The sequence below is a fragment of the Anguilla rostrata genome, chromosome 11 (genome assembly GCF_018555375.3).
Source record: "Anguilla rostrata isolate EN2019 chromosome 11, ASM1855537v3, whole genome shotgun sequence".
NCBI classification, from domain to species: Eukaryota; Metazoa; Chordata; class Actinopteri; order Anguilliformes; family Anguillidae; genus Anguilla; species Anguilla rostrata.
In genome coordinates this window covers 18,320,784-18,345,866 of record NC_057943.1, presented here as the reverse complement: position 1 = coordinate 18,345,866, position 25,083 = coordinate 18,320,784, and the positions used below count along the sequence as shown (strand labels likewise).

Sequence of the window (25,083 nt, the reverse complement as noted above, 5' to 3'; positions counted from 1 at the left end):
TCACAGTGCCACCTAGTGAACATAAACTTGCAACATGTTTCTTGATGCTGAATTTTCATACTGTAGGTAGTTTTTCACCCAAGGAAACTGTTCATTTATTTAATAAAAAGGTTAGTATAAAATTCACATTTTGAATTTATATTCAGCTGTCCAACAGGCAAATTATAGCATTTAAAGGATTATTAGTCTGCACTGGGAAAGAAAATGGAAACAGCTGTATGCAAAAACTACTTAAGAGTGACTAACCAGTTATATGTATGACATATCAATGTAGACCATTTCATTCTGTTGATTTATTTTCGTCACAATGGACCATAAACTCATGAGACAGCTCAATAATGTATGTATGAACTAATCCATATAGGCCAGCAATCAAAGTTCACAAGGTGGCAGTTCATTTTAAAAACTTCAGAGATGAGCAATGCCCAGAATAACAAACATAAATTCACTAATCCCAACCCTAAACTTCCCTAACAAAAAAACAAAGTTGAAACAAAAAGACAAGGCTCTAACCTAACTCCTAACTGAAAAACATGGGAGAAAATGATTTACCAAAAGAACAAGGGCTTCTCACTGCTACAGACTGCTACCTTAGTCTTAAATATTTAGTGTACAATTGATTCCTAATTCTAAGTACAGAAGAGTTAAGAGAGTTTCAAAAGTTACATAACACGCTTTGCCACTCTCTCTTATTTCAAACACACGATTACTAATCACGAAAGTTCTCAGCTAACACATACAACTCTAAACTCCAGCAGAACAGCCTTCTTTGGGAAATGGAAGAGAGCAGGGCCAACAGGTTGACGTCAGCTGGTGTTCAAATCCTCGGCGTAGCCAATCAGCCAACAGCAATCCCGTCACCTGATCCAATCAGAAAGCCTCACATGCAGCTCATCTCACACACACAGACACACCCACACACTGAATGCACACTCTGGGAAGGAGAAAGAGAGCTGTTAATACATGAACAAGACAAATTAATGACCAAGAGTCATTACTATATATATATATATATATATATATACACATACACACACACACATATGAACACGTTTGACAGTGACCCTTTCTTCTGATGAAAGTAAAATACCCTACTCTACAGAGAAATACTCTACAGCTTTGAACTTACTCGATTACTTCTAAAAAATATCACAAACTTTAAGATGCAAGCTATTTCTGTTCCCTTATCAAGTAAACAACCAAACAACAATAAACAAAGACTGTAAATTGACACTTTTCTTGTATTATTGAACATATTGATTATGAGTTAGGTAAGAGTTAATAAGGCTGGATGTGATGTCAGTTAGTGACTTTGCCATTAGTCACAATACTTAAAGGTCTTCAGACACATGCTCTACAATGACATATTTGTAATTCTGACCAACATTCCCAGCATTGACTGAACTCTTGAAAGTCCTGTTTATTGCTGACACTGTCCATCTGTCATTGAAAATTTTGGTAACCTGACATAAGAAAATGTGCTGGCATTCTATTAAAATAGCCTCACCCCACAAACTGGTAAGAACAACAGGGTATGACTTGTGAAGATAATGCCCTGCTTAAACAGAGAGAGAGCGAGAGAGAGAGAGAGAGAGAGAGATATACATCATGTTGCTGGTAGCAGATTTAGGAACTACTGGAGACTGTGTGTGTTCAAGCCAGTGTCATGTGAGGAATAAAATGCATTGATATTTCTCTGCAAAACCAACATATTACTGCCTGTATTGTCTATTGCTGAACACCATGAACCTGCACTTGGTGCAAAATATTAAGAAGACTTGGGAGTACATATTGTGAATAAATATAACCCATCTGTATCAATAGCCTTCGCCAACCCCACCCAAAGCACACCTGACAATATGAGCATGTTGCTCCTGTTATCTGTTGTCATAGTATTGATAATATATCTATATACACAAACCGTGCAAAACAATCAAAATCATTATATCATAGTGCTTGATAATAAGCTATTATCTACACTGCATTTTATGCAAGGCAGGAAAAAATGCTTACCATGGTAAAGCTGTGTCTACATTGATCCTGTGATTCAGTTATGATTGAGAATCATGTGAACAGCATCTCTTCATTTTAAATGCCAACCTTGAGCTTTAATGTGCGCATTACCTATTATGATTGGCTAATATTATTCTTCATTTAGGAATTTTCACAATTAAGCCAGATATTTTAACAGATAGGCCAACTAATATGAAACACAACCTCAGATATATGACATATCTCTTCATGAGCTTGGCATGTTTCAGGTTTTTGTTCCAGGTGGGGTGCTCCTGTTTACCCTTAAGCAAGGTACACACCATGTGAAGCTCCAGCTGAATAGGCAGAGGATAATCTGATTATATGTAATGTATGTGTGTTGTTCTGTTTCTGGGCTAGTAGCTTACGTAAATGAAGCTACCAGAAAAAAACATAAAGCTATGAAGGGTTGGACAGCCAGTAAAACTGCACTATTATTTATCATGTTCTGGGTTATGGTTTACAAAAGGATGCTTTTGAAATGTTGAGGATGTGAAACTGTGAATCCTCTTCACAACAGACATCTATTTACTACATTATGGCTCATTGTTTTCCTCATTGATATACTAAATATGTGGTTTGAACCTACAGATGTGTGCATGCGCAAGATGTGGGTGTACCATTTTTAAAAAGTACAATTAATTCTTTAGTTCACCTTTCATTCACTTGGAGGTCTGTGCAACTAGAACATGAATCTGTGTAAATTTAGAAACATCATATCACTGACAGCTAAGTTTGGCATTGAAATACAGTTGAAGAATGACGCAAATTCAAAGATGAGGCTGCCAGTTACACAGAAATATCTTTATGATTCAGAAAAGTTATGCACCATATATTCCATTACAGTTATTCATTGAGCATATTTAAAAAAACATGAGCAAAAGGTTAACGTATAACTATTTTCTTTAGCAGTGCTCAAAAGGATGGTAGGCATCTTTAGTGCATGTCATTTATTGTCTTTTGGAGCTCTTGAGAACCTTTTAGGTTTTAAGGACATTGGACAACCATTCACCACACATAGCATCATCTTCAGAAATCCCAGCAGATTATTTCCCTCTTTCAACGAGCTCTTACCGCATGACACAATGAAGGGGATAAATTAAGCCATGCTCTTTTTTTCACCTTTCTTTACAGCTTCAATTTTTTCTCCTCAATTGCCTGGCGGCAAATTCCATCCAGTGTGTTGAACTTAGGGCCCAGGTGTTGCAGGAAATCCAGTTCATCCCCACGGTTGCTTAGCGACAGCTGATCCAGGGACTGGCATCTACTGCCTGTCCCCTCATAGGCATACAACTGGGGGTGGTATCCAGGGAAATCCAGCTGATCCTCCTTCTGATCGCCAAGCCTCTGAAAGACCACAGATTACAACCTCCCTCACCAAGAAGCAAAAAGATTTTGTGTGCATATTTGTATTTAATTTGAGTTCAGTTTACTTTTGTCCCATTTCAACAATGACTTGATATACAAGTGTATAAAACACCACCAAGCTTTCCAAGAATACTGTAAGCAATGCTTGATCTTGTCTTAAAATAGCTCTAGCTTGTGGGGTGTGTTGTAGAGATTAAGAAGATTTAAGGTTTTTCTAAAGTTGCCATTATGCAGCCTGACCTTTGCTTTTAAAATGCAGTACTGTATTCCTCAGTTGGAAGTCTGTGTATACACTGGTGGCCTGTAGATGGAGTTAGAGCAGCACCTGCTTCTCAAATCAGCAGATTAATCCTACCGGTAAAACAAGGGGAAACTTCCAAGAAAGAATAATTTGAATTCATTAAAATAAATAAAAAACTGGAAGCATAGCTGGAACTTCTAGTCTATTCATTCTGTGATTGTTTGGGCAAGTAAAGATGCTTTAGGGCAAAATATTCCAGTAAGTCGTATTGCCCCTGCATGCATATAACAATAGTGACTCAGGGACATTTTCCAACAGTTTTTATCAGAGATTTAATTTTCAGCTTTTTCTGGATGCCAATAAAAAAGATAGCTCTTGTAAGCAACTGTGCTTTAGCATTCTTTTTACACTTAAGTGTGCTCATATAAATGTAATATGTATAAAATACAAAGGCCTGGAGTCAAATAATATTATTATAAATACATGTATGTGGTTGGTTTTCTGTCTTTTTATTTGATTTCAGTCATTTAAAGTCAAAATCAAGGCCACATGCTAACTGGCTAACTGAGTCTATGTTAAGCATAATGTTTCTCAACACTATTCTTTTCAAAGCATTCACAGCAATGCCAATGATTTGATGTGAATCTAAACGGCTTTTCAGTAAAAAATGAGTTTCTGTGTTACAGCAAAAACTACATTTAGGTTCAAATGCCATATGTTTTTTACCTATGTTTTTTCTACAAGTTCACAATAAGGACTGAACAAAACTCCACCTCTGGAGTCAAGGGACTAATTACAGGAAACAATTTTTCAGTAAGGCCAAGATACTTGGGTGGAACTGGTTTTGGTGGAGAGTTGCATTGTACAGCATCAGCATATGGGGTTTACCTACCCATTCAATCAGTTCTGAGACTTTCGTGCTTGACATCAGTTTTTGTGATCGGGTTTGGCTGATCTGAAAATAACACAAGTGAGTACTCAAAAAGGAGCCATACACAAGGAAACAGTCACACAGACCTGACACAAAGTACTAATAAACTCAGAAGGGATAAAGCTGAACGATGTGGATCATCTACAGTAGTTGTGGTTCTGGAAAACTGTTGATGAAACTAAGCCAGCGCTCATTGTTTTCAGTACTCTTTGTGTTAACAGTTGAACGCTAACTAATATGATATCAGTATTTTATGAGGACAGAATATTCTATATCCTGAGTTTTCAACAGGGTTTTGCAAAGGTACTGCAGGTGGTCCTTAAGCGCAATTGAGCACATATGGGTTAAAATAATTCATAAATTATATTTCTGACAGAATCTTCAGCTCTAAAAATAAAAATAAAAAATACTAAAAATAAACATTTCCACGAATGCAGCACTCACTTTGGTACTTCTGGTATTCCACTGTGCCTCCATACGCTCCATGCCAAGATCATATGCGCCCTAAAAATATTAAGCAAGCAGACACTTTCAAATATGTGTGTCAACTTTGCTGGCCCTGATTTCCCCTAGTTGTTAAACATTTATTCACTGCTGGGGTTGGCTACCTCAGTGAATGGTGGAGGTACATGACCATAAAACTCCAGAAGTACAATATTAATTAAATGTATACCACAACGTACCAGTAGTATACCAATGGAAGGAAAGATTAGTAGGTGGCATTTTAAGGTTGGGGAGAGTTTGGTGAGCCATAATGCTTGCCCCTTCCCACCAGAAAACAGTGTTAGCTCTCACAGTGCAAATGGTGTTTGGTTTATCTATCCAGGAATTAATCATATGGCTTCAACGCCTATCCTGTTCCTCTTTTCATCTCAGATGCAGGGCACTTACCATGTCCATGTCCATGTCCATCCGCATTCCCATGCCTTGGTTTCTCAGCGTCCCATTGGCCTCACTGTGCTGGAAGCCAGGGGACATCTGGGTGAGCTGTGGAGCAAACAAGAAAGGTAACTGTATGACTGTCTGCTGTCTGAGCCGTCTCATTTACTTCTTCAGTTCAAGAACTGGATTCCAAGTGTTATGAACGCTCGCTCCAGGGCATTGAGTTTGAGACTTTAATTACATGGGATTTATAAACACTGGTTACAACTATAAATCTTTAATACTTTGATTGTGCCCTGGCTCATTAAAATACTTATGGATAATACCTCATACTTAATATGGTATGGTTTCAGTAAAACTCTTTTGGTTAATGCCTTAAACTTTTCAGACTTGTGACATTCACCCGTTTCGATAGGATGACATTCTTGGAAGAAAAAGAGAGACAATGCGACAAAGAAACTGCAGTTGCAAAAGTCGGTGAAGATGACCATGCCTGCATATGTGACAGAAACAGTTCTGTTCATCTTGTTTGTCAAGCTGATGCAGATCATGCAACCCACTCAACAGATAAAACCTTGAGGCGCATTACAGTAAGTGCAGAATGTCAGGTGTGGTGGCTTGGCACCTCCCTGAGCACAGTGTTTCTACATTAGTCATACTGAGTCGCATGAATTATGATTGTTGACAAAACTAAACAAGTTTTAAAAAAAAAAATTAATTTAACATGACATCAAGCCTACTCTTTAGGATATTAAAACTAAGCTGATAAGAGGTTGTACAAAAATAAAAAAATATAAACCTTTAACAATTATTTGACTTATAATAAAAGCTGTGTAATGCAATCTTACAGTGAGTCAGGTTAGGTGGTTTTGTAACTCCAGGTAACCAATGGGTGTCCTTTACACCTACCGGTATGCTGGCTTGCTTCACTGCATCTGCGGCCACATAGCTGCTTATGGGAGACATGACATGTGGGGGTACATCCTATGGGGAAGAGAATCAACATTCATGCATTTGTGGCGTAACAACAGCTCCACCACTGAAAAGCATCCAGTCCTGCCCTTGTCTCTGCACATCCACCCCATCTAGCAATACGAAACTGCATGGTAATAGTTGCCATGGCATTTATTTACTTATTTTGGTTCGACAAAACCAGTTTAGTCTCACCTTATATGCGGAGCTGCCACCCTCTTCATTATATTTGATCAGTGTTTGGTTTCCGTCTTCCTGGAGGTACACGGGTTTGTGTTGCTCTCCTTTGCACTGACAAATCAGACACAGGCACAAAAGAACTGGCAAAAAAGAGAGAGGGTTGAAAACATATTTATCATAAACAAGCAAGACAAACTTAGTATCACCTCTATTTAACGCTGCCTCCTGGCACATTCTTTCAGCAATTTTAAAACATACAGGCTATGATAAAAGGCAAGGCCCAAACTACAAATGATGTAATTATATGATGGGCTGACTCACGCAGGAATGCCAGAATGCCTGCAAACAGAGTTGCGATGGCCGCTCCTCCCAGCGCTGATGATTTTTCCTTGAGGCCCTTGCACACTTTGCCCGACCCGCAGTCACAAACCACTACCTGCAGGTCTTCATCTGCTGATTTTCCCTGCTGGTCCTCAATCGTGAGTGGAACTGTATAGGTTCCAAAGGGCAGGGGCTTAATGCTCACCAGGGTGGCCTTCTCTCCTGCCATAGGATGAAAACAATGGGAGAAATCAAAGTGGTCAGGAATACAAAGTGGTCAGGATATATACCCAGCATAGTTGTATAATAAACCCAGTGTCGTGGTGATGTAAACGTGCCAAGATAAGTTACCTTAGGGAGTTCTTAAATTACATAATTATTTTAGCGGGGTGTTATGTTCCTCAGGTATTTTAATTTGCCATTCAGTAGATTTTATTTCCGTATCAGTTAAAGTTATGATAGGGCTACTTCAATAGTTGACATCGACTTTGACAACAGAGAAGCAGATATGCTGTCCCAATTATCTTCAAGCCTCTTTCTTCGCTTTTCTTCTCTTTTCAGGAGAAAATGAGAGAGACAAATGGCAAAGCAAATATTCAACAAAAACACCAAATCAGTGCTTTTTAGGCATAGAGATGGGAATATTTCCTATAATCTCAGTAACTTCAATACGTGTACTGCAAGGTAAGAAGCTGAAGGTTGCTATCTTGATGAAAAGGTTCTCTAGTTACCTTGGAAATAAATCAAGTGGGAATTTTATTATCAAGCCAAAAAAACCCAATTAACCAGATTATTATTATTCAACAACACTTTTTTGCCTCAGTTTTGTGTCTGATACCAAAAACAGCACGTTCCATTAAAAAATATACAATTAATATGAACATGAATAGAATTACATGATAAATATACAAAATAAATAAAATAGTAAACATTGATAGGGTAAATTTTAGCATTCTTAGCATACGGTTTTCACTTGTGACATTATGCTGATGGGTATCTATGCTTTATGCTATAACTCTTAAAACATCAAGTGTAGAGGTTCATTAGAGAACAAATGAAAAGCAAACGAGAGCCCTTATTTTAAAGTAGGCTGTTAATGAGTGCCTGATTTGAGGCAGTAAATTCTAAAAGTGGCCTGTGCTGTGCTTATTTCATCCTTTTAGTTCTATGTAGTCTGGATCACAGAACTACATAGAACTAAATTCATAGATCAATTTTAAAAACTGATAATGAAAACTGACTCAAGATTATGAAGCATAAGACTCTGATAAGCATAATTATACGTATTATACATAATTATAATCATATCCAATCACAGGCCCTACAATCAGCTGCTACATGATGGTTATAAAGTTTATATATGCTTATGATGATTAATATAATTTATTATGTAGTGCTTATAAAGGTGCCATTGATGTTACAAAAAACTCACTCACCACAGTGTTAATAATGCAGTACTATCTAGCATATCAGATTCGGGCATATTGCCTGTTGGCCAGAAGTGTAACAGGGATGACTGCATGCTATGCTAGCATTAAGACTGATCACTGGGTTGCTATGTATTTAGAGCAGAAAAAGGGTGCTCCCTACCAGAAACCTGATTGCTCACCTATATAAGGGTCCAGCTTCCATTGTTTCTTCAGTGACGTATCACCCCGCAACAAGAACGTGAAGGGCCCCCCAAAAGGAGCCTCATCATTATCATGTGCTTGGATCTCTACACTTTGGTCCTTGTTCCCGCACATATAGGTCTCCTTGCTCACCAGGAAAGGTGCGTTGTCATTGCTGTCACTGAGGTGGATCAGCAAGGTACCAGTACCAGTCATGGGTGGTTGCCCTGTAAGTCAAAGCACCGTTCCATTTAGTAGTTTTGATATAGGGCCTGACCCTGACTTATATGTGCTTGACTAGTATTTCCACACATGCTTTTTTCCTACTTGCATCCTGGTTTGGGTGTCTTAAGTGGTGATGCAATAGATGCATTCTTGTGGTAGAGTTTCATTACAAAGTAGGTACATTATGTCCTGGCTTGAGATTTAAGTGCTTTTTATTTAAATTTATCTGTGTTGCCTTTACTTGTGCAAAAAGGTAGAATAAACAGGGCAACCCTATCAGTCAGCAATTTATATATATATATATATATATATATAGAAAATGGGAAAATATCAGTGCGTGCATGTACAGCTTTGCTGCATCTGTGCTGCATGTATAAATAAATGAACATCACCACATTTGGTAGCCCAATACATATTAACTATAAATATTGTATGCTTCTATCATTAAAACACAGGATCCAGTTGGCAAGTTCTGTTTTTTTGTGTTTTTTTTTTAAAAATAGGAACGACCACTTTGTAAGCCCCAAGAGTGCAGTGTCTAGTTACTGTTAGCACAGACACTTATGGGTTTCTGTGGCTTTTGCCTCATCCCCCTGTTAGCCAGCATTATTTTGCTTAGAACAGAATTGACCAAACATGTACTATTTGTATAGATATATAGCAACTGAAACTCATTTCAGAGTTATTTTTTGAGGGCCAAGATACCAAGTGGACAGGTAATAGCCAGTGGCTATGGCCCATGAATGAGTATGCTCTTTTTTACAGTGTTTTTGTTGTTTTTATTTGGTCTATGAGACCTTTTCCATTAGCATGTATTACCAAAAGCTGAGCTGAGCATCAAATCATTTAAGATGCTTACCATCATCAATAGCATGAACAACGACAGTGTAAATGCTGTTGTTGACATGTGACGAGTCACGATCCAGCTTCTGTACAGATTTGACAACCCCGGTTTTTGGGTCAATGTTCATCCACTTTGCTGAATCCTGGGCTATTTTATACCTTATCATCCCAGAAAGAGATGAACAGATTCAGAAACACCTCAGCTTTACAGGCAATAAAATACGACAAATCATTAATGAATCATTAATCATTAAACATAAATTTCAATAATAATCATTGAAAAGAAATTTTATGATAACTGATGAAACATAAGCATGGTATTTAGACATTATAATGTGTCTATACCTGAGATTTCTGTCTTTTAATTCTTTTACAATAGCATGTAGTAATTCATAAGAGCAACAACCAGTCATAAAACCTATAAAATAAGAGTGTAAACACACCTGATATTACTGGGATGTGAATCCACGTCGGTGACCGTGGGTCTGTACAGCACCTTGCCAGGCTCCTCCTCCTCTTTTTCATATATTTTAGTCACTACCTTGGTGAACACAGGTGCATCGTTGACATCGATCACAGTGACGGTTACGTCTGCGGTTTGCAGCAGTGGTCCTCCTGTGGCCACATCAGCACCCTTGGACCCACACACAAACAGGGGCTCTTCATTCTCCACCCCGATTAGCAGGTGTCTCTTTGTCGTCACCTCGTAATCTTTTGCCTGAAAAAAAAGATTGTCTTTCCATAAATGTCTTTTTTAAAGGTAAAGGACAACATTAATGTGGGTCCGTTATTGATCATTTTTGTATTGTTCTGTAGGTCCCTTGGCCCTGATAAACATAAGAAACAGGTATACTTCTCATGGCATTAGGCCCTTGATAATTGAACTTTGTATTGACATTTTAACAGCATTGTAGTATTGTCAGATACCACCTATTTTCCTCTGTGTATATATTCCTCTACTGACCTGCGGTAAAACCACTTCAAGTTTTTACGCTCATTAGTCCTGGAATAATCTCCAGGACAAACTGAAAGTTTCAGTGTTTGGTTTCCGTGGGTCAGTAATAATAAGGATCAGTGATGTAGAATGTGCTGATGAATCTGCCTGCTTTGTCACTGTAGGCTTAGTTTTTAATGTATTTTTGAATGTATTTAGCCCTCCCTTCACGTAGTTAATATTCTTTATCCTTTGTGCTCAGGACTCACTAGTAAAAAAGATCCATGGTCGCTAGTGTCTTGATGCAAACCACAATGTCAGCTACCTGCTTGTATACTGTAGGCTACATGCAATGACTTGTTCTTGAAACTTACGAACTATTTTGCAGCTTTAAATGGGCCGACCATGTGTAAAATCTGTATTTGGCTATGGGATTATTTGTGGGCTCCGTATCAGTTAAAGTTATGATAGGGCTACTTCAATAGTTGACATCGACTTTGACAACAGAGAAGCAGATATGCTGTCCCAATTATCTTCAAGCCTCTTTCTTCTCTCTTTTCTTATACTCATCTCTTCCCTCCTTCCCTCAACATACTTCCAGGTAAGACACAGGTAGTGGAAGGATGGAGGAAAGGAGGTGAGAAGTGAAATGAATTGGGAGACACCCCTATATTTTATTTCAGGTCACCACTGATAGCCAGTGAAGGGAGATGAAGAGAGGCTTGTCGTGTGTGTATTTTCGCTGGTGTAGATGAGATGGGCAGTAGCTTTCAGAATAAGCTGGAGGGGCCTGCAGGAGGCCAGCAAAGAGAGGGCTGCAGTAGCCCAGGCATGACAGCACAAAGGCCTGAATAATAAGCTGCATAGCATATGTAGTCAGGAGAATTTTGTGGGTTTTGCTGACAAAATTGGCAGCTCAGTTACTGTTGCAATATGCTCAGTGAAAGACAGTCTGTTATTCAGGACTACACCAAGATTGTTGGCAGTGGACACCAGGATATAGGATACCGTAATGTTATGTACCATTCTTCAGAAATCTACAGTGACCACAACAAACTCCCCAATGGCGCAGAGGCTAACCTTAATTATTGTTAGGATTCCTTCATTGGTCTTTGGGTCTGTCTCGATCATGTAGTGTCCAGCTTCATTGCCCTTGAGAATTGTATATTTGGCCCTCCATCCAGGTGTATTTGGTGTATCTTTATCCGTCACTGCCAATCTCAAAAGAACTTTGTTTTCGGACATCTCCATCACTTCCACCTCATGCTGTGGGTAAAAACAGTTCTGTTTAGTATGTCTTTGTTAAGAAATCATAGTATCAGGCAAGTTTTATTACTTACACAACTTATTTTCATTTTCTCAACACACACAGTCAGCAGACAAAAGGAGTTGCTTGATAACCATCATCAGCACTGTTTTATACAGTTTGGGCAGAGCTGGTTGCTGGCATAAACGCTCTGTGCAGTCGTTTAGGGCTGCAACCATCCGTGGGCCACACAATTCTGGTTTTAAACTTTTTTTCTTAAAGACATTTTAATTGTGCAGTATTGAGGGCACAAATAGCTTCTTCAATGCTATTGCTCTGGCGCTGGTTCCCTGATCTGCGACAACCTCCACTCCCACCCCCGGTATGTGATTGGTTAAAATCGGACTTGCCTTCAGTTATGGTATTCAGTAAATGAGAACTAGGCTTTTGGAAGTTTATTTAGCATTTTTTTATTTTCTATTTAACAAATCCAGAAATGGGCATAAACCTGGCAAATGAAATTCAATATAGCCAAATGTTTTGCATGTGGGAAATAAAAACATTAGGCAGGATTACTGGGAGGAATACAATTAGAATGTGCTCAATTTGAAAAAGACTTAGTAATGGTTGTAATGGTTGATCAAAGCCTTTCAGGTATGCTGGGATATACAGCCAAAAGTATTGAGTATAAATCCAAGGAAGTTATACTTTATACAACACATTTGTTAGACCACACTTGGAGTATTGTGTGCAGTTCTGGGGACTGTACTACAAGGAAGATATAGAGGCTCTGGAAAAGGTTAAAAGAAGGGCAACCAAATTGATTCCTGGTATGAAAGCTTAAAGCTATGAGGAAAGACTAAAGATGCTTAATCTCTTCAAGTTTAGGAGACTCAGGGGTGATTTGATTGAGGCTTTCAAATTCATAAAGGGGATCAACAAACTACAAGAGATTCTTCAGGTTAAGTTCTGTTAGTAGAATGAGGGGACATAAATGAAAATTAGCAAAAGGTAAATTCTGTACAGACATCAGGAAGAATTTTTCATGCAGAGAGTAGTCAATGTGCGCAATAGCCTGCCAGGTGACATAGTAGAGGCAAGCATTGTTGCGCTGAATGGCCTGTTCTCATCATTATGTTATGTTATTTATTGTAGATCCAGCAGACAAAACTTGTTCACAATGAATGGACTTTTACTGGGGTGGCCAGGATGAGGATAGAAGATGTTCATCATAGGTTTAAGAATGAACTGATATGCTCATGTTTATTTCTTTTTTATTAAAATGATCAAATACATAATATAAATTAAGCAATGTTGAAATGGAAATTATGTGCATCAGTACGGAAAGATTCACGTTCTGTAGCGCGATCAGAACCAAAATATAAGAAGTATCATTATATAAAAAGCACAATAATAAATAGTCACCAACAAGTACCATAGTAAAAGTGACACAATCTCACCTTTGCTTTTTTAAAAACTGGCGGGTGAGTGTTGGAATCTTGAATACTGATTAAGACAGTTCCAGTTGAAGACAATACTGGTGTTCCGTGGTCTTGTGCTTTAACAAGGACTTTGTATTCCTTCACTTTCTATGGAAACAGGACAAAATATCACATCCACACAATTCCTTAAGACTTTGAAGGCATGCCTATGGATCTCTCATTGTACTTCTGTCTATTTATTGATTGATTTATTTATTAAAGATTAATCACAGTTATTATTCACTACTTAACTTCATGCACCTGCCGATCTCTGACACACTGGTTATTAATCAATCAAGTTTTTATATAATATTTTTAAACAAGCCTCTGTCTGGTTTTGTAAAACAGCACAGTACCACTATAGCAGCTATGATGGTTGTATATTACATCATACATACTCTCAATGCTAAATACCACAGTGTTTCATGCGTTTTATTGATCTTTTAACAGAGTTGACCATGCATAATATGTAGCTTCATATTATGTGAGAGTGATGCATATGAGATTATTACACAGATCTGTCTGGTTCAAAAATGACTGTTAAATTGTGTATAACATGTTGGTGCAATGTTTGATATTCTAACTTTTACCAAAGGTATACCACAAGGCTCAACCCTTGGTGTTCACAATTTATGGGAATCACAATTAAATATTATGGGGAAAAAAATTGGATCTAGGATTTTATCTTGAGAAATAAAGGTTTTTCCATTCACTTGTTATGCACTGTTTAAAATGGCGCTCTTAGATTCTTCAAAAACTCATTCTGTCTAACTCATCAAAGTACATTATATAAGCAAGAAGACTGGCCCTCATGTTTTGCCTGTGGACAGATTTAATGTTTTATTTTGAAGGCAATCCAAAGTCAACCCTTCCTACTTATGTGGTTCTTTTACAAAATGAGAAATTATGTAGTTCACTCTACCAGGATTCTATACTATTCTCAACATCCCAGATGTTTGCCCTGGACTGGGAGGTATTCATTCCAAAAAAAATTCATTTATATTTAAAAACTTTATGAACTGTGTGGGAACTTACGTAGGCTACAGTTTCTGGTTTTACAAGTCTGCAATATGTTTGGCCCTAAACATATAAGCTTAACTTCTTCTTTGCCATATTTCTTCAACTTTAGGGCCTATTTTACTCACACTACAGGCCAATGATTTTGGGCTAACTGTGGTTTAAAAAAAACTTAAGGTAGACAAGATTTCAGTAATTTTAACCACCCCTCCACTTCCCTCCCACCCCCACCTCCCACGTCCAATAATTTGTTTAATTGTAATTAAAGCCAAAGGAGGCTATTTTGAGGAAAGTCATGTGTAAGATTATTTTTAATTAAACCTCATCTTTTTATGTCATTGTAGGTAGAAATTGAGGGGGAAAAGTATGTACTTTGGCTTGTTATTCAATAAATGTGCATAAATTAAATAAATTCTTCTCTACCTAAAGTTTTTATTTTTTTTATCATCAGTGGCCTAATACTCTTGGCCTGTACTGTTGACATATATTCCTCTATCATAATAGTTATGTTCTAATATAACTTCTCAAATGTTGTATAAAAGATTCCCTGGTACTTAAAATGCATGTCACTTAAGTGCATTGTATCCTCTATGTACTTGCTGATGTAAATTTGGTTTTGGCAGTAGATGCCCCTGACCATTAGCTGTCAGTATGCAATATTGACACTAATTTAGTGTAGTTCAGTCCACCAAATTGTAGAAATATTCTGATCCTGTTCTTTATTAAGTTGCATGGGGTTTATGATAGTGACTGCAATGCAGGAGCATTAGGCATCTTAGATTATGCAATGAATGCACATTCAGTAACAGCAAAGTGAACTTACATCATAATCAAAGCAGCCCACTAAATTCAGTTGTTTATTTCGTGAGAATTTTATTTCGGTCAGCCCAAACTTTGGGTATGCTGGTTCCTGACTAACTATACTCATTGTTATTTTAGAATTATCCGTATGTTCCTCATCCCGATCAGTGGCTGACAGGCTGATGGGCAGCAAACCTATTTTGAAGAGACAAAAAATGAGGCAGATCTGGTTAATTTGTTGGTCACTTGTTGGATTATTTACCATCTTAAGAGACAATGTCAGACATAGCTATGCATGCAATGAAGAATAAAAGTCCCATGCTCACATTGTGCATATTGTGCTATATTGCAAACAATTATATGAAATGAAAGACTGAAAGTTGACACCTGACCACTAAATCCAACAGCTTGGTAGATAATGAATTCAAAGACAACAGGAATGATAATGAGCCAAACCTACATTGTATTAATAAGTTCAAGGAAAAAATATATAAAAAACTGAGCACATGCATTCAACAACCTTAAATGAGCAAGAAAGTGGCTGTAACAAATCCCAGCATAAACAGGGCCCCCCCTTGACCAAGTTTGAGAACAACTGCAATAAGACAGATTTGGATGATAGTAAACCTGTGATTTTGTATGGACTTCATGGCTCAAACAAAACTATGACTTGAAATTTCAAAATAGAAAATTTTAAAATAGAAGCAAAGTACATAATTTGTTTTTCAATTACTGTCTTGCTAGTAGCCTAGATACAATGAGAAGCTTGTTATTGACTGCTAAATAAATTCTGACACTTCCTGACAGAGGTGCAAATCCAGGTTTAGAAAGTGAAAGCCCTTCCCAGTATCCAATCAACTGAATTTGCTACTTAGCACATTCTTCAGCCGGGAGGTAGAGCTAATTAGTGAAATCAGCTGGCTGAGTTAATAGAAGGAAGAAACACACACCACAACCTTTACTTTCTGACCCCTGGACTTTCCACCCCTGTATTAGCATAGCCGACATGATTCCTTGTCTCAAACTACCACAGTTCATTGAAAAGCCATTATCTTCGATAAGGGAAATAACTTAAAAGCAGCCAGGCTACAAACCTAAAGTATACAAAATTGCCTTTATAGTCAGCCTGCAAAGTGACAAAAACACAACATGACAGCAATACCCATTATCATTGTCTGATGTGTAAAATGTAATGGCCACTGTTTGGATGATGGTCAACATTTCCATATTTTCAACTTTCATATATTTTCAAAATGACAGCTCCATACTTACAGACAGATTTACAAATCATTTGAAGAAGGTAAAATGAATGAGGAAACATCATCACATGCAATACATCTCCAATCTAATCTCCTAAAATCATGCACATGCATTTAGTGTACATGAAATGTGATAAAAGCAAAAGCCACTGACTTTTGTGGATTAGCTTTAATTAGGGATTTTTGGGACCATCAAAATTGTGAGGAGAATATGCAGATAAATGCGTATATGAATTCCCTCCAATTTATTGCAGCTGGCTGCAATTATGGAAAAGCGTTTTTTTTCCCCCCAGTTGGGCACAAGAGCATTGACATAGCCATTGAAGTTCCTCCTAGATGGAGAAATTCAAATGGAAAGAGTTTTTTCTTATTTTTTTACATTCATTTTTAGGAAATGCTTTCCCTTAATGTCAGATATGTCTAGTTTCAAAACTAAAGTAGAAAAACCTAATTTCTCACCTTCTTCCTGGTTTTCATTGATAACTACTTTTTTCAGAGGTTCATCAAACAGTGGAGCATTGTCATTTATATCTATTACTTCCACATCAAAGGAAAGTTGACGGTCAACCACCTTCCCAGTTCTCTTGTCAAGGACATTAAACTTGATCTGTTGATTTAAAGGAAAAACAACATTTTAAATTACAAAATATGTATCATGGTTAAATCATTTTGCAGCAACACTTTAATCTTTTGTTTTTTATGACTGCAATATCTATTTGCATAGCACAGCATTACACAAGCTTTAATTGTTTAAATATTGCACATATTTATACAGGTTGAAAAATGCTGAAAATGGCAAGCTATGGTCAAATTTTCTGAAATTTCACTATTAGAAATACAATTATCAAAGAGCAACCCTCAGCATGCCATGTTTTACATAACACATTTCTTTTTAACAAAGAAAATCTCAAAGCCTCTGCTGAATACACACTCCAACATACAGTACATGGTTGGTTTAAAAACAAAGCAGATACCATAACTGGTACCAAGATGCTCACATGGAAAATAGGATACTCCTCACGATCGACGGGCTTGTGAGCAAAGACTTCTCCAGTTTCTGAATTAATGGTGAAAACCCCCAGCGGGTCTTCATCAACTCCATGACCACTGATTGAGTATACAAGATCGTAATCATGTTCTTGATCATTGAACAGCTGTGGAAAAGAGGGGGGGGCGTGGCTATTACATCAATTGAATCCTGATTGAAAGGAATTAAACACAGGATTTTAGATATCAGAACATTGTGCTTACTTTTGTGGCAAGTTTGGGGTAAGGCGGTTTCTCTTCTTCTATGATTTCAATGGTTGACAAAACCCACCTTCTTTTTGTGCGCCTCAACAACTCCTTTAAGAAGAGTAGAAGCAATCTTGAGAATTTGGCACTGATTTATTAAAACATTGACTGGATTTGTTTACCAAATATATATTTGTAAATGACAGTTTACAAACCCTCTTTTCCCTGTGAGGACTCCATGTGTCATTCCTGTACTCCAAAGCCACAGTGACAGACAACTGATGACAAAGAAAGTGCACGATTATAGAAATCTTGTGGACCATATTTATGTGACTGCTATTTCCTGTCATTATGCATCAGCCAATTTTTATGCTTGTTTTTCCCCCTAAGTGCTTGATTTTTTACTTTAGTATTACTGCCTTTAAATGAAATATCACAAAAGGACACAATGACATCCTTAGCAATGATATGGAGGAATTCTGCAGTTTTTTGTTGATGTAATTGATGTTTATAAATACCCAATTTGTGAGTAAATAAATTTGAATACATTTATTTACATTAATTTTAAATACATTTTAAATATTTTTTAAATAAATATGAATATAAATATACCATATTTCAGAGCAAATGTATTTTTGCATTGAGGTCACCCACTTTATGTTAATAGTAGTTAATTGATTTGTGGCTTTAACATGTGTGTTCATGCATTTGTCTTATAATGGTTTTAGCCTGTATGTCACCAGCATCGTATGTGTAAGGAGGCTAGTTTCTTTTAGAAACCTGATCATGTGGTTGCTGAAAGGATGAGTTAGGCTACTGGATAAGCAGGCTTTGGGTGAGAATAGGGTGAGAAAAATATCTGTAATAGTCAGGATATGTTAAATCTACAGCCTTATTAGAAAGGCATTGCTGCAGAGACACAGGAGTAAGGAAAAACTACATCCATGTGTTCCTTTTATAGAATTCAAAAGACAGGGTATTCTGAGAAGTTCAAGTAGAGCTTGGCAGCTGGGTTTCTGTAGGTTTTCATAACTATAATGGCACTCGTGTGGTTAAAAGGCATAGAAGAAAAAGTTGTATAGAGCATAGAATAATAAGGTGTGTAGGATTGAAAAGCCAAGTAATCTATCTGGCGCCAGAAACCAGTCCCCCCGCCCCCTCCCCCCCAAGTCTACCATTTCAACAGACCTCTTTGTTCAGTTACCAGTGAGTCTGACAGTCACATTGCTGACTTGTCTTACTAAAGCCCAAAGAAACATGCATTCTTGTCAACTCCTACCTCTCTTTCTTGCTCTTTCTCTCTCCACAATTCAGTTACCACCCAGTGTAATCTGCTCACTGCCACACCTGTCTTATCCTTTTACACTCCCACCTACTCAAAACACATGAATCCTCATTCTTTTGAAATTATCTAATGGTGGTCTTCCTTGGGTATGTCTAATAAACAATGTCACCAAAACAAGAACTGGTATGTTAATTGTAGTGAACATTTCTAACTGATATTCTATTGTGTAACTCTGCGTATATGGCTATTTTTATATCTGATTTTTCTCATATACCAGGTACCGCCTCATCTACCTCTAGTATACCAAACTAAAGATTTGATTTTGTTGTCCCATTGACATTTTATGTTGTTTTCAGTAGAAACTCTGGCAAAAGATTCAATACGGGTTTGCACACATATCTTATGCATTTATTTTATTCATTAACTTGTTTTATTTCTGTATTTTTTTCCTTTTTCCATCACATTGTGATAATTTTGGATAAGCTGAGTTGGGTAGATTGCAGTGCACTAAGCTGTTTTAAACCCCTAGACCAAAGAACTGCATTATAAGTCAGCAATAAAAGCAGGACCTGTTTCATTTTCATTATTTTACTTTAGTAAATGGGCACTAGCTAAGCTTACTGCTTCAGAAAATATGAAGACAAATATGTGAATGATTAATAGTCTTGTTATAATTTTTTGATAAGTCAGTAAATTTAAACTATATACAGTTATAGGTTGATAATTATGGTATTTTATAATCCAAAAACTGTCTGCAACAACTCAAACAACTGCTAATACTATAGTGATGGTATTGATATTGCTAAAATCCCCCTCTTATCCCTAAGCAATCTAACTGCTCTTTGTATACAGGCTAGCAAAAGTCATTATTCATTATGTGTTATTTCCATTGAGCTGAAAGTGTTTTCAAGAGCATTTGAAAACAAGCATTTCTATGCATGTAAATAAGATTTCAAACAAAAAAAGTATTTTTCTAATAAAAAAGCAACTTCTTACCTTACAAAAAGTGAAAGAATCACCTCAATTAGATATTTCAGTGCATAGTAAATAACCTCAAAGCAAGTTACTACCTGAAAAATTGACCCTCTCTAAGACCTTCCCATTGTGACTTTTGACCCTGCTTGGAAACCCTGTATGCACTACAGTAACCTAACAGTGTCATCTTTTTGAAGCTCATTCTCATAGCTTTCAAACATAGTTTACAACTTTCTTACAGCTGAAATGATGTCTTAGCTATCCTGCTGCAAACCCAGTTACTTTTACTTTTACTTGCGTTTTTGCTAGGGCTGCACTGATTGATGGATCGGAACTGGCCGGTTTTTGCTCCATAACATGCGATTGGTGACTGTCAGGTTCATGCCTTTGCCGCATTGGAATGCTGCTGCTATTTCTTTTCAAAAATGTCAGTTGCCTGGAAACAATACAAAGCGTGTGAAGGCAGCAGACATTAAAGGTCTGTTTTTTTCAACCTGGGTCTAATTTTCATAACATTTTTCATCAATCCTATCGGTTCTTATAGTATTTTACGTGACTGCTTCCTTGTCAAGTTTTGGCTTTTTAGACTTGTTTTTCAGTGCCAGTAGCTTCACTACGACCTTGATGGGGCATATCAAGATAGGCAACAGGTTCAATGTACCTTCAAGCAAGTTAAGTTTATCTAAACCTGTTATTGGGAAGTGAAATTTGATGTGAATGTTGAAATATATTAGTTGAAATTAAAAATAATTATGTCTAAACTTGCAGAATTGACCGTAAACTATTCTGTGTGCACACAAATTTAATTTAGCTCTTTGCCTGTGTATTCCAATTCAAATAAATACAGTAGGCCATCAAAGTGAAGAGGCTCGACAATGTCCTCGTAATAGTCTGATGAATAATTAGCTAGTGCAAATTATTAGTGTTCAGGATTTGGATTTTCTAAATGACCTTATAAAGTAATCCACATTAAAGGTAAAACACGTTGACTCTACTTGCACCTTTTTAGGAGCTTACTAGAGAAATCCACTGTACTTGCTGTACACTGTACTTTACTTTACTTGCTGTTTTTTACCCTTTTATCTTTGGTAAGTGACCTTGGGCTCTGGAAAGACACAATATAAATAAATTTCATTATTATTATTATTATTAACTAGAACTGTGGAAGTCATTCTCAGACAGGACTTCTAGCTGACTTGAGCAGTCTCAAAGGCTTCAAGAGGCTCTTTTTAAAGGTGTTTCATGACTCAGCTATATATATAGCTACACATATTTATCTTTTATTTTTCACTGAAAGTGTTTTACTTCAGTTAAAGCAATACTTTAACAATAGTCTGCTATTCACATTTTTCTTTCTTTTTTTTTTTTGTTCAGTCCCTTTCACTTGAAATTTAAAAAAATATATATTCCGGAATATAAATTTCTCATTAAATAGGTGTGGTCTTCCGTGGAAACTACATATACCTCTTTATTTGATCACTATAGGCCTGCTGTAGCAGCAGGCCCCCACTTCTAAGAAAGATTATGAAATTCTGCCTCAGCAGTACTCCTGCTGCTTTATTGCACTTGCAGAAAATGTAGATAAATGGCAGCCACATTAAGCTTATTTTTAAATTACAATGACCACTTTTTTTTTTTTTTACTCAACCACGTATCATGAGGGGTGGTGCTTTGATATCCAGATAAAAACCAGAAACCAATTTTTTTCTCCAAAGAATGACTATTCAATAAGGGGAAAGGTGGGAATTTTCAAAAGGATAAACCATAGCCTTTATGATCATCTAGATAACATAAGCATTACATTACATTACAGTTAACATACACAAACATTTGTATTACATTAACTTATTTCTAAAATTTCATTTCAGAGTATTCAACTACTGGGAGATATACGAATAAGCATTTTCTTTGCCGAAATGCATACTATATGTTGGATCCACAAATATATAAATTAACTGAAAACAGTGAATGTTAAATATTAAGACAAGACATTCTAACTTTAGAATTATTATTGAGAGAACATTTTCCATCAGAACATCAGTTATTCCACCGTATATAGGACTGGAACTTACAGTTAGAAGTAAAAAGATGTAGCGCTTCATGTTAAGCTCTGCGTCTTCAGTGAGTCAAAGGCAGATGTGACGGTGCCAGTGTGGAGGGAAAATATCGATAGCATGAAAAACTCCCAAAGCTGTTGTATACTCCGTTTCCACACGTGAATTACAAGTACGTCTTCCTCTCCAGTGCTATAAAATTGGGGGTGCTGACAGCTCGACTAGTACGGCAACAAATCGCCTGGAAGCTATCCAGGAAGTTCTCATTTTCAGACGAACAGCCCATCCTTTTCGCTAGGCACTTACTATAGACTATGTTTAATCACAGTGAGTGACAGCATGGGAAAGATATCGTGTGCTTCATTTTCCCCCAATGTTTTCTATTTATTTCATTTCGAAATGGAGGAAACACGATTTTGTTCCTTCATTTCGTTTTGAGAGCAATTTAAAATTGTGCAACGCCTTTTACTGGACGTGACTTTTAAACAGGCAGCGAGCCCCTGGGTAACAGCCACAGAAGTCCAAGCGCTGCCGTCGTGGAAACGGATCAACTACCGATCAATAAAATATGAGTTTACTAAATAGATTTTTTTTTAAATACGTAGTTTGCGTGTTGTTCGTGTGTTATCGCCATATGTCTTTCGTAAAATATTTCACTAGAAGTCACTAGATCACTGGAACAAAACACAACTACCACTTTTATAAAAGCAGTTGACAATGTAACAACAATGGCCCTCATTCACCAACCGTTCTTAAGAAGAATTTTCTTCTTAAAACCCACTTACGCAGTTTTCACGAAACATTGGTGAATGTCAGAATTTTTCTTATTTGGGATTTGTTCTTAGGTAAGAACAGAATCTACCCACACTCTAGAGCACACTTAGGCACATTTGAGTGCTGTAAGTTTGTGCAAAATAATTGGTTATTGCGTTTTCTTCAATTCTACAGTTGTATAATATTATAGGATTTACAATATTTTTATCATTTATAATATTTTTTTATTATTTTCATTATTTTACAAAGCATTAAGGTGTTCATCTGTAAATAAATGATAAAAAATCAAACCATTGTAGTGTCCTTTTATTTTGGGGGGTTTCAATTATGCAATGTTTGGTCTATACTGAAAAAGCAAATGTTTAAATTTTGAATGCAAACTAAGCACTTAAGTAACACTTTTTAAACACATGGGCATGTTGACGAAGAGAACACTTATTCAGAGGCGTCGCTATTGGGGTGCGGACCGCACCGGGTGACGCCATCAGAGGGGGTGAATACATTTTTTTGTGCAGGGACGGGTTTACTCCGACGCAGTTTACTGCCGGTTGATTTAGTTAGCAGTATTAATGTGACGAGAAGTGCTTTGTCGTTTGAATGTATAACACGCATTCCTTGCGCCCACTCCCACCAGCATTTTTTTTTTTTTTTTTTTGCCTCATATTTGACATCAAACCATTTTTTTTACTTCATCAGTTGTGCGCCCTTCTCGGGACACATCATTCAGTGGACGAGTAGCTAATAGCATCCCATGCATCTTTTTTGTGTTATTTTATATCTACTACTGACGCTACTAAATATGACTGGTCGTTTGCGGTTTACTTCCTGTAGCAATACTTCCACTTCAGAACTACTGAACTTTTTCTTACGTTTGGAGTCCGGTGCTCCACCGTCTTTAGATTTTTGTTTGGGCATTATTGACTTCGCTCTCAACTTTTCTTTTCGATTTCTGTGTGCACACGGCCCTGCAGTCTCATGCCCTTTTATGGGGATTGGCGGGGCGTTTACCTATGCTAATTAGGAACAACTGGCACGCGCTTTCCATTTATGAGGACAATGGGATTCATCATTTTTAAGAACACGTGCGAACAATTCTGTAGTTTAAGAACACGTCGTGATTTTAACGTGGACTTTTCTTAGGACCTTTCTTAAGAACAAATTCAAGAAAAAACTTAGGAAGATATTGGTGAATGAGGCCCCAATGGTCTTGCTTTAAGACCACTTGCATTTGCTCGCCACGGTTCAATCAGAGAGGGTTCAATCCGTGTAACATTACACAGTTGAGCTCAGCCATAGTCATTCTGGAAGGGATTTTGTTTACATGGCAATAAAGTGTGGCAGCCCTAGTTTGCAGCACATTGTGAAGGATACCCACTGGGCAAAGATACGTCCAAAAGACGTCTTTTGAACGGCTTAGTCGCACGTTGAAAAGAGGTCCCCTGAAGAGCCGGAATTAAAGTTTTTATGACATCTTTTTATGACGTATTCTGAACGTCCAATGTTCACGTCCATAGGACCTCTGTACAAGGTTGAAAATAAAAAATAAAAATAAAAAATTCTGCCATTTTCTCGTTATACCAATTCCCTGTGTGTATTTTCTCGTTAAACCAATCCCCAGTGTGTATTAAGATCCTGGTTGATGTGCTATTCTCTGTCGGGCTGGGGAGGGTACCGCTGCTGGGGATTGAACCCGGCTCTCTGCGGCAGTAGGTGAGCGGTTAAACCTCTACATTACGCCTATTAAATCATAACTTATGTTTCTGTAGACATGTGCTAGTTCTGTTTGTCTCTGTAAGACAAAGTAATGTGCATTTTATTGGGCATTATATTACTTACTATATTTAGATAGTTTAGATATGATTTATTGTGCGGTAGGCATTTACCTTCTACCAAATGCTTTACAGTGTAAGCTATTTAAATGCTGTTATTTAGGTTTTTGATTGATAAAAAACACACACACTCTCTCTTGCGCGCTCTCTCTGTCTCTCTGATAATAACAATAAGTATGTTGCTGTCTTGCACGTCCACAGACCAAAAAAATCTCCTAGCCAGACGTTCAAATATTGAACTGCACGTCTACGTCCAAGAGGGGTCATAGTCAGACGTCCAGATACTAAACCTGTCTTACACGTCCATAGACGTACAAAAAATCTCCTAGCCAGACGTTAAAATATTAAACTGCACGTCTACATCCAAGAGAGGTCATAGTCAGACGTCCAGACACTGAACCTGATTTGCACGTCGAGCAGACATACAGATATGGTCCTGGACCAACCGACGCAATATGGACATGATCTGCACGTCTGGCAGACATCTCATGCAAGGAATGTGTGTTGTCTTACCTGGTGGTACTGGAACGGGATCAATTTAATATCTCAGTTATCTGACTCCAAAATAATGTTTTAACCTTTCCTCTGTGC

The 25,083-nt window shown here is 37.3% G+C and overlaps 1 protein-coding gene across 2 annotated transcripts; it reads right to left on the bottom strand.

Moving 5' to 3' along the window:
* Positions 1–314: 314 nt before the first annotated feature.
* Positions 315–23,722, bottom strand: cdh26.1 (cadherin 26, tandem duplicate 1). 2 transcript variants are annotated; one of them, XM_064298504.1, is made up of 20 exons: positions 23,533–23,722; positions 21,908–21,951; positions 17,791–17,853; positions 17,594–17,686; positions 17,341–17,496; positions 16,802–16,949; positions 15,106–15,278; positions 13,245–13,373; positions 11,619–11,804; positions 10,048–10,322; positions 9,621–9,763; positions 8,536–8,763; positions 6,927–7,148; positions 6,621–6,745; positions 6,363–6,437; positions 5,463–5,558; positions 5,016–5,075; positions 4,533–4,595; positions 3,154–3,378; positions 315–934 (listed from the first exon to the last, which is right to left on the bottom strand). In XM_064298504.1, exons 1-19 carry the CDS (start codon positions 23,576–23,578, stop codon positions 3,160–3,162), a joined length of 2,544 nt encoding a protein of 847 aa, XP_064154574.1. In that variant the 5' UTR covers positions 23,579–23,722; the 3' UTR covers positions 315–934; positions 3,154–3,159. The 2 variants fall into 2 exon arrangements, with proteins under 2 accessions (XP_064154574.1, XP_064154573.1); XM_064298503.1 differs by lacking the exon at positions 315–934 and having other exon boundaries at positions 2,815–3,378.
* Positions 23,723–25,083: the final 1,361 nt, after the last annotated feature.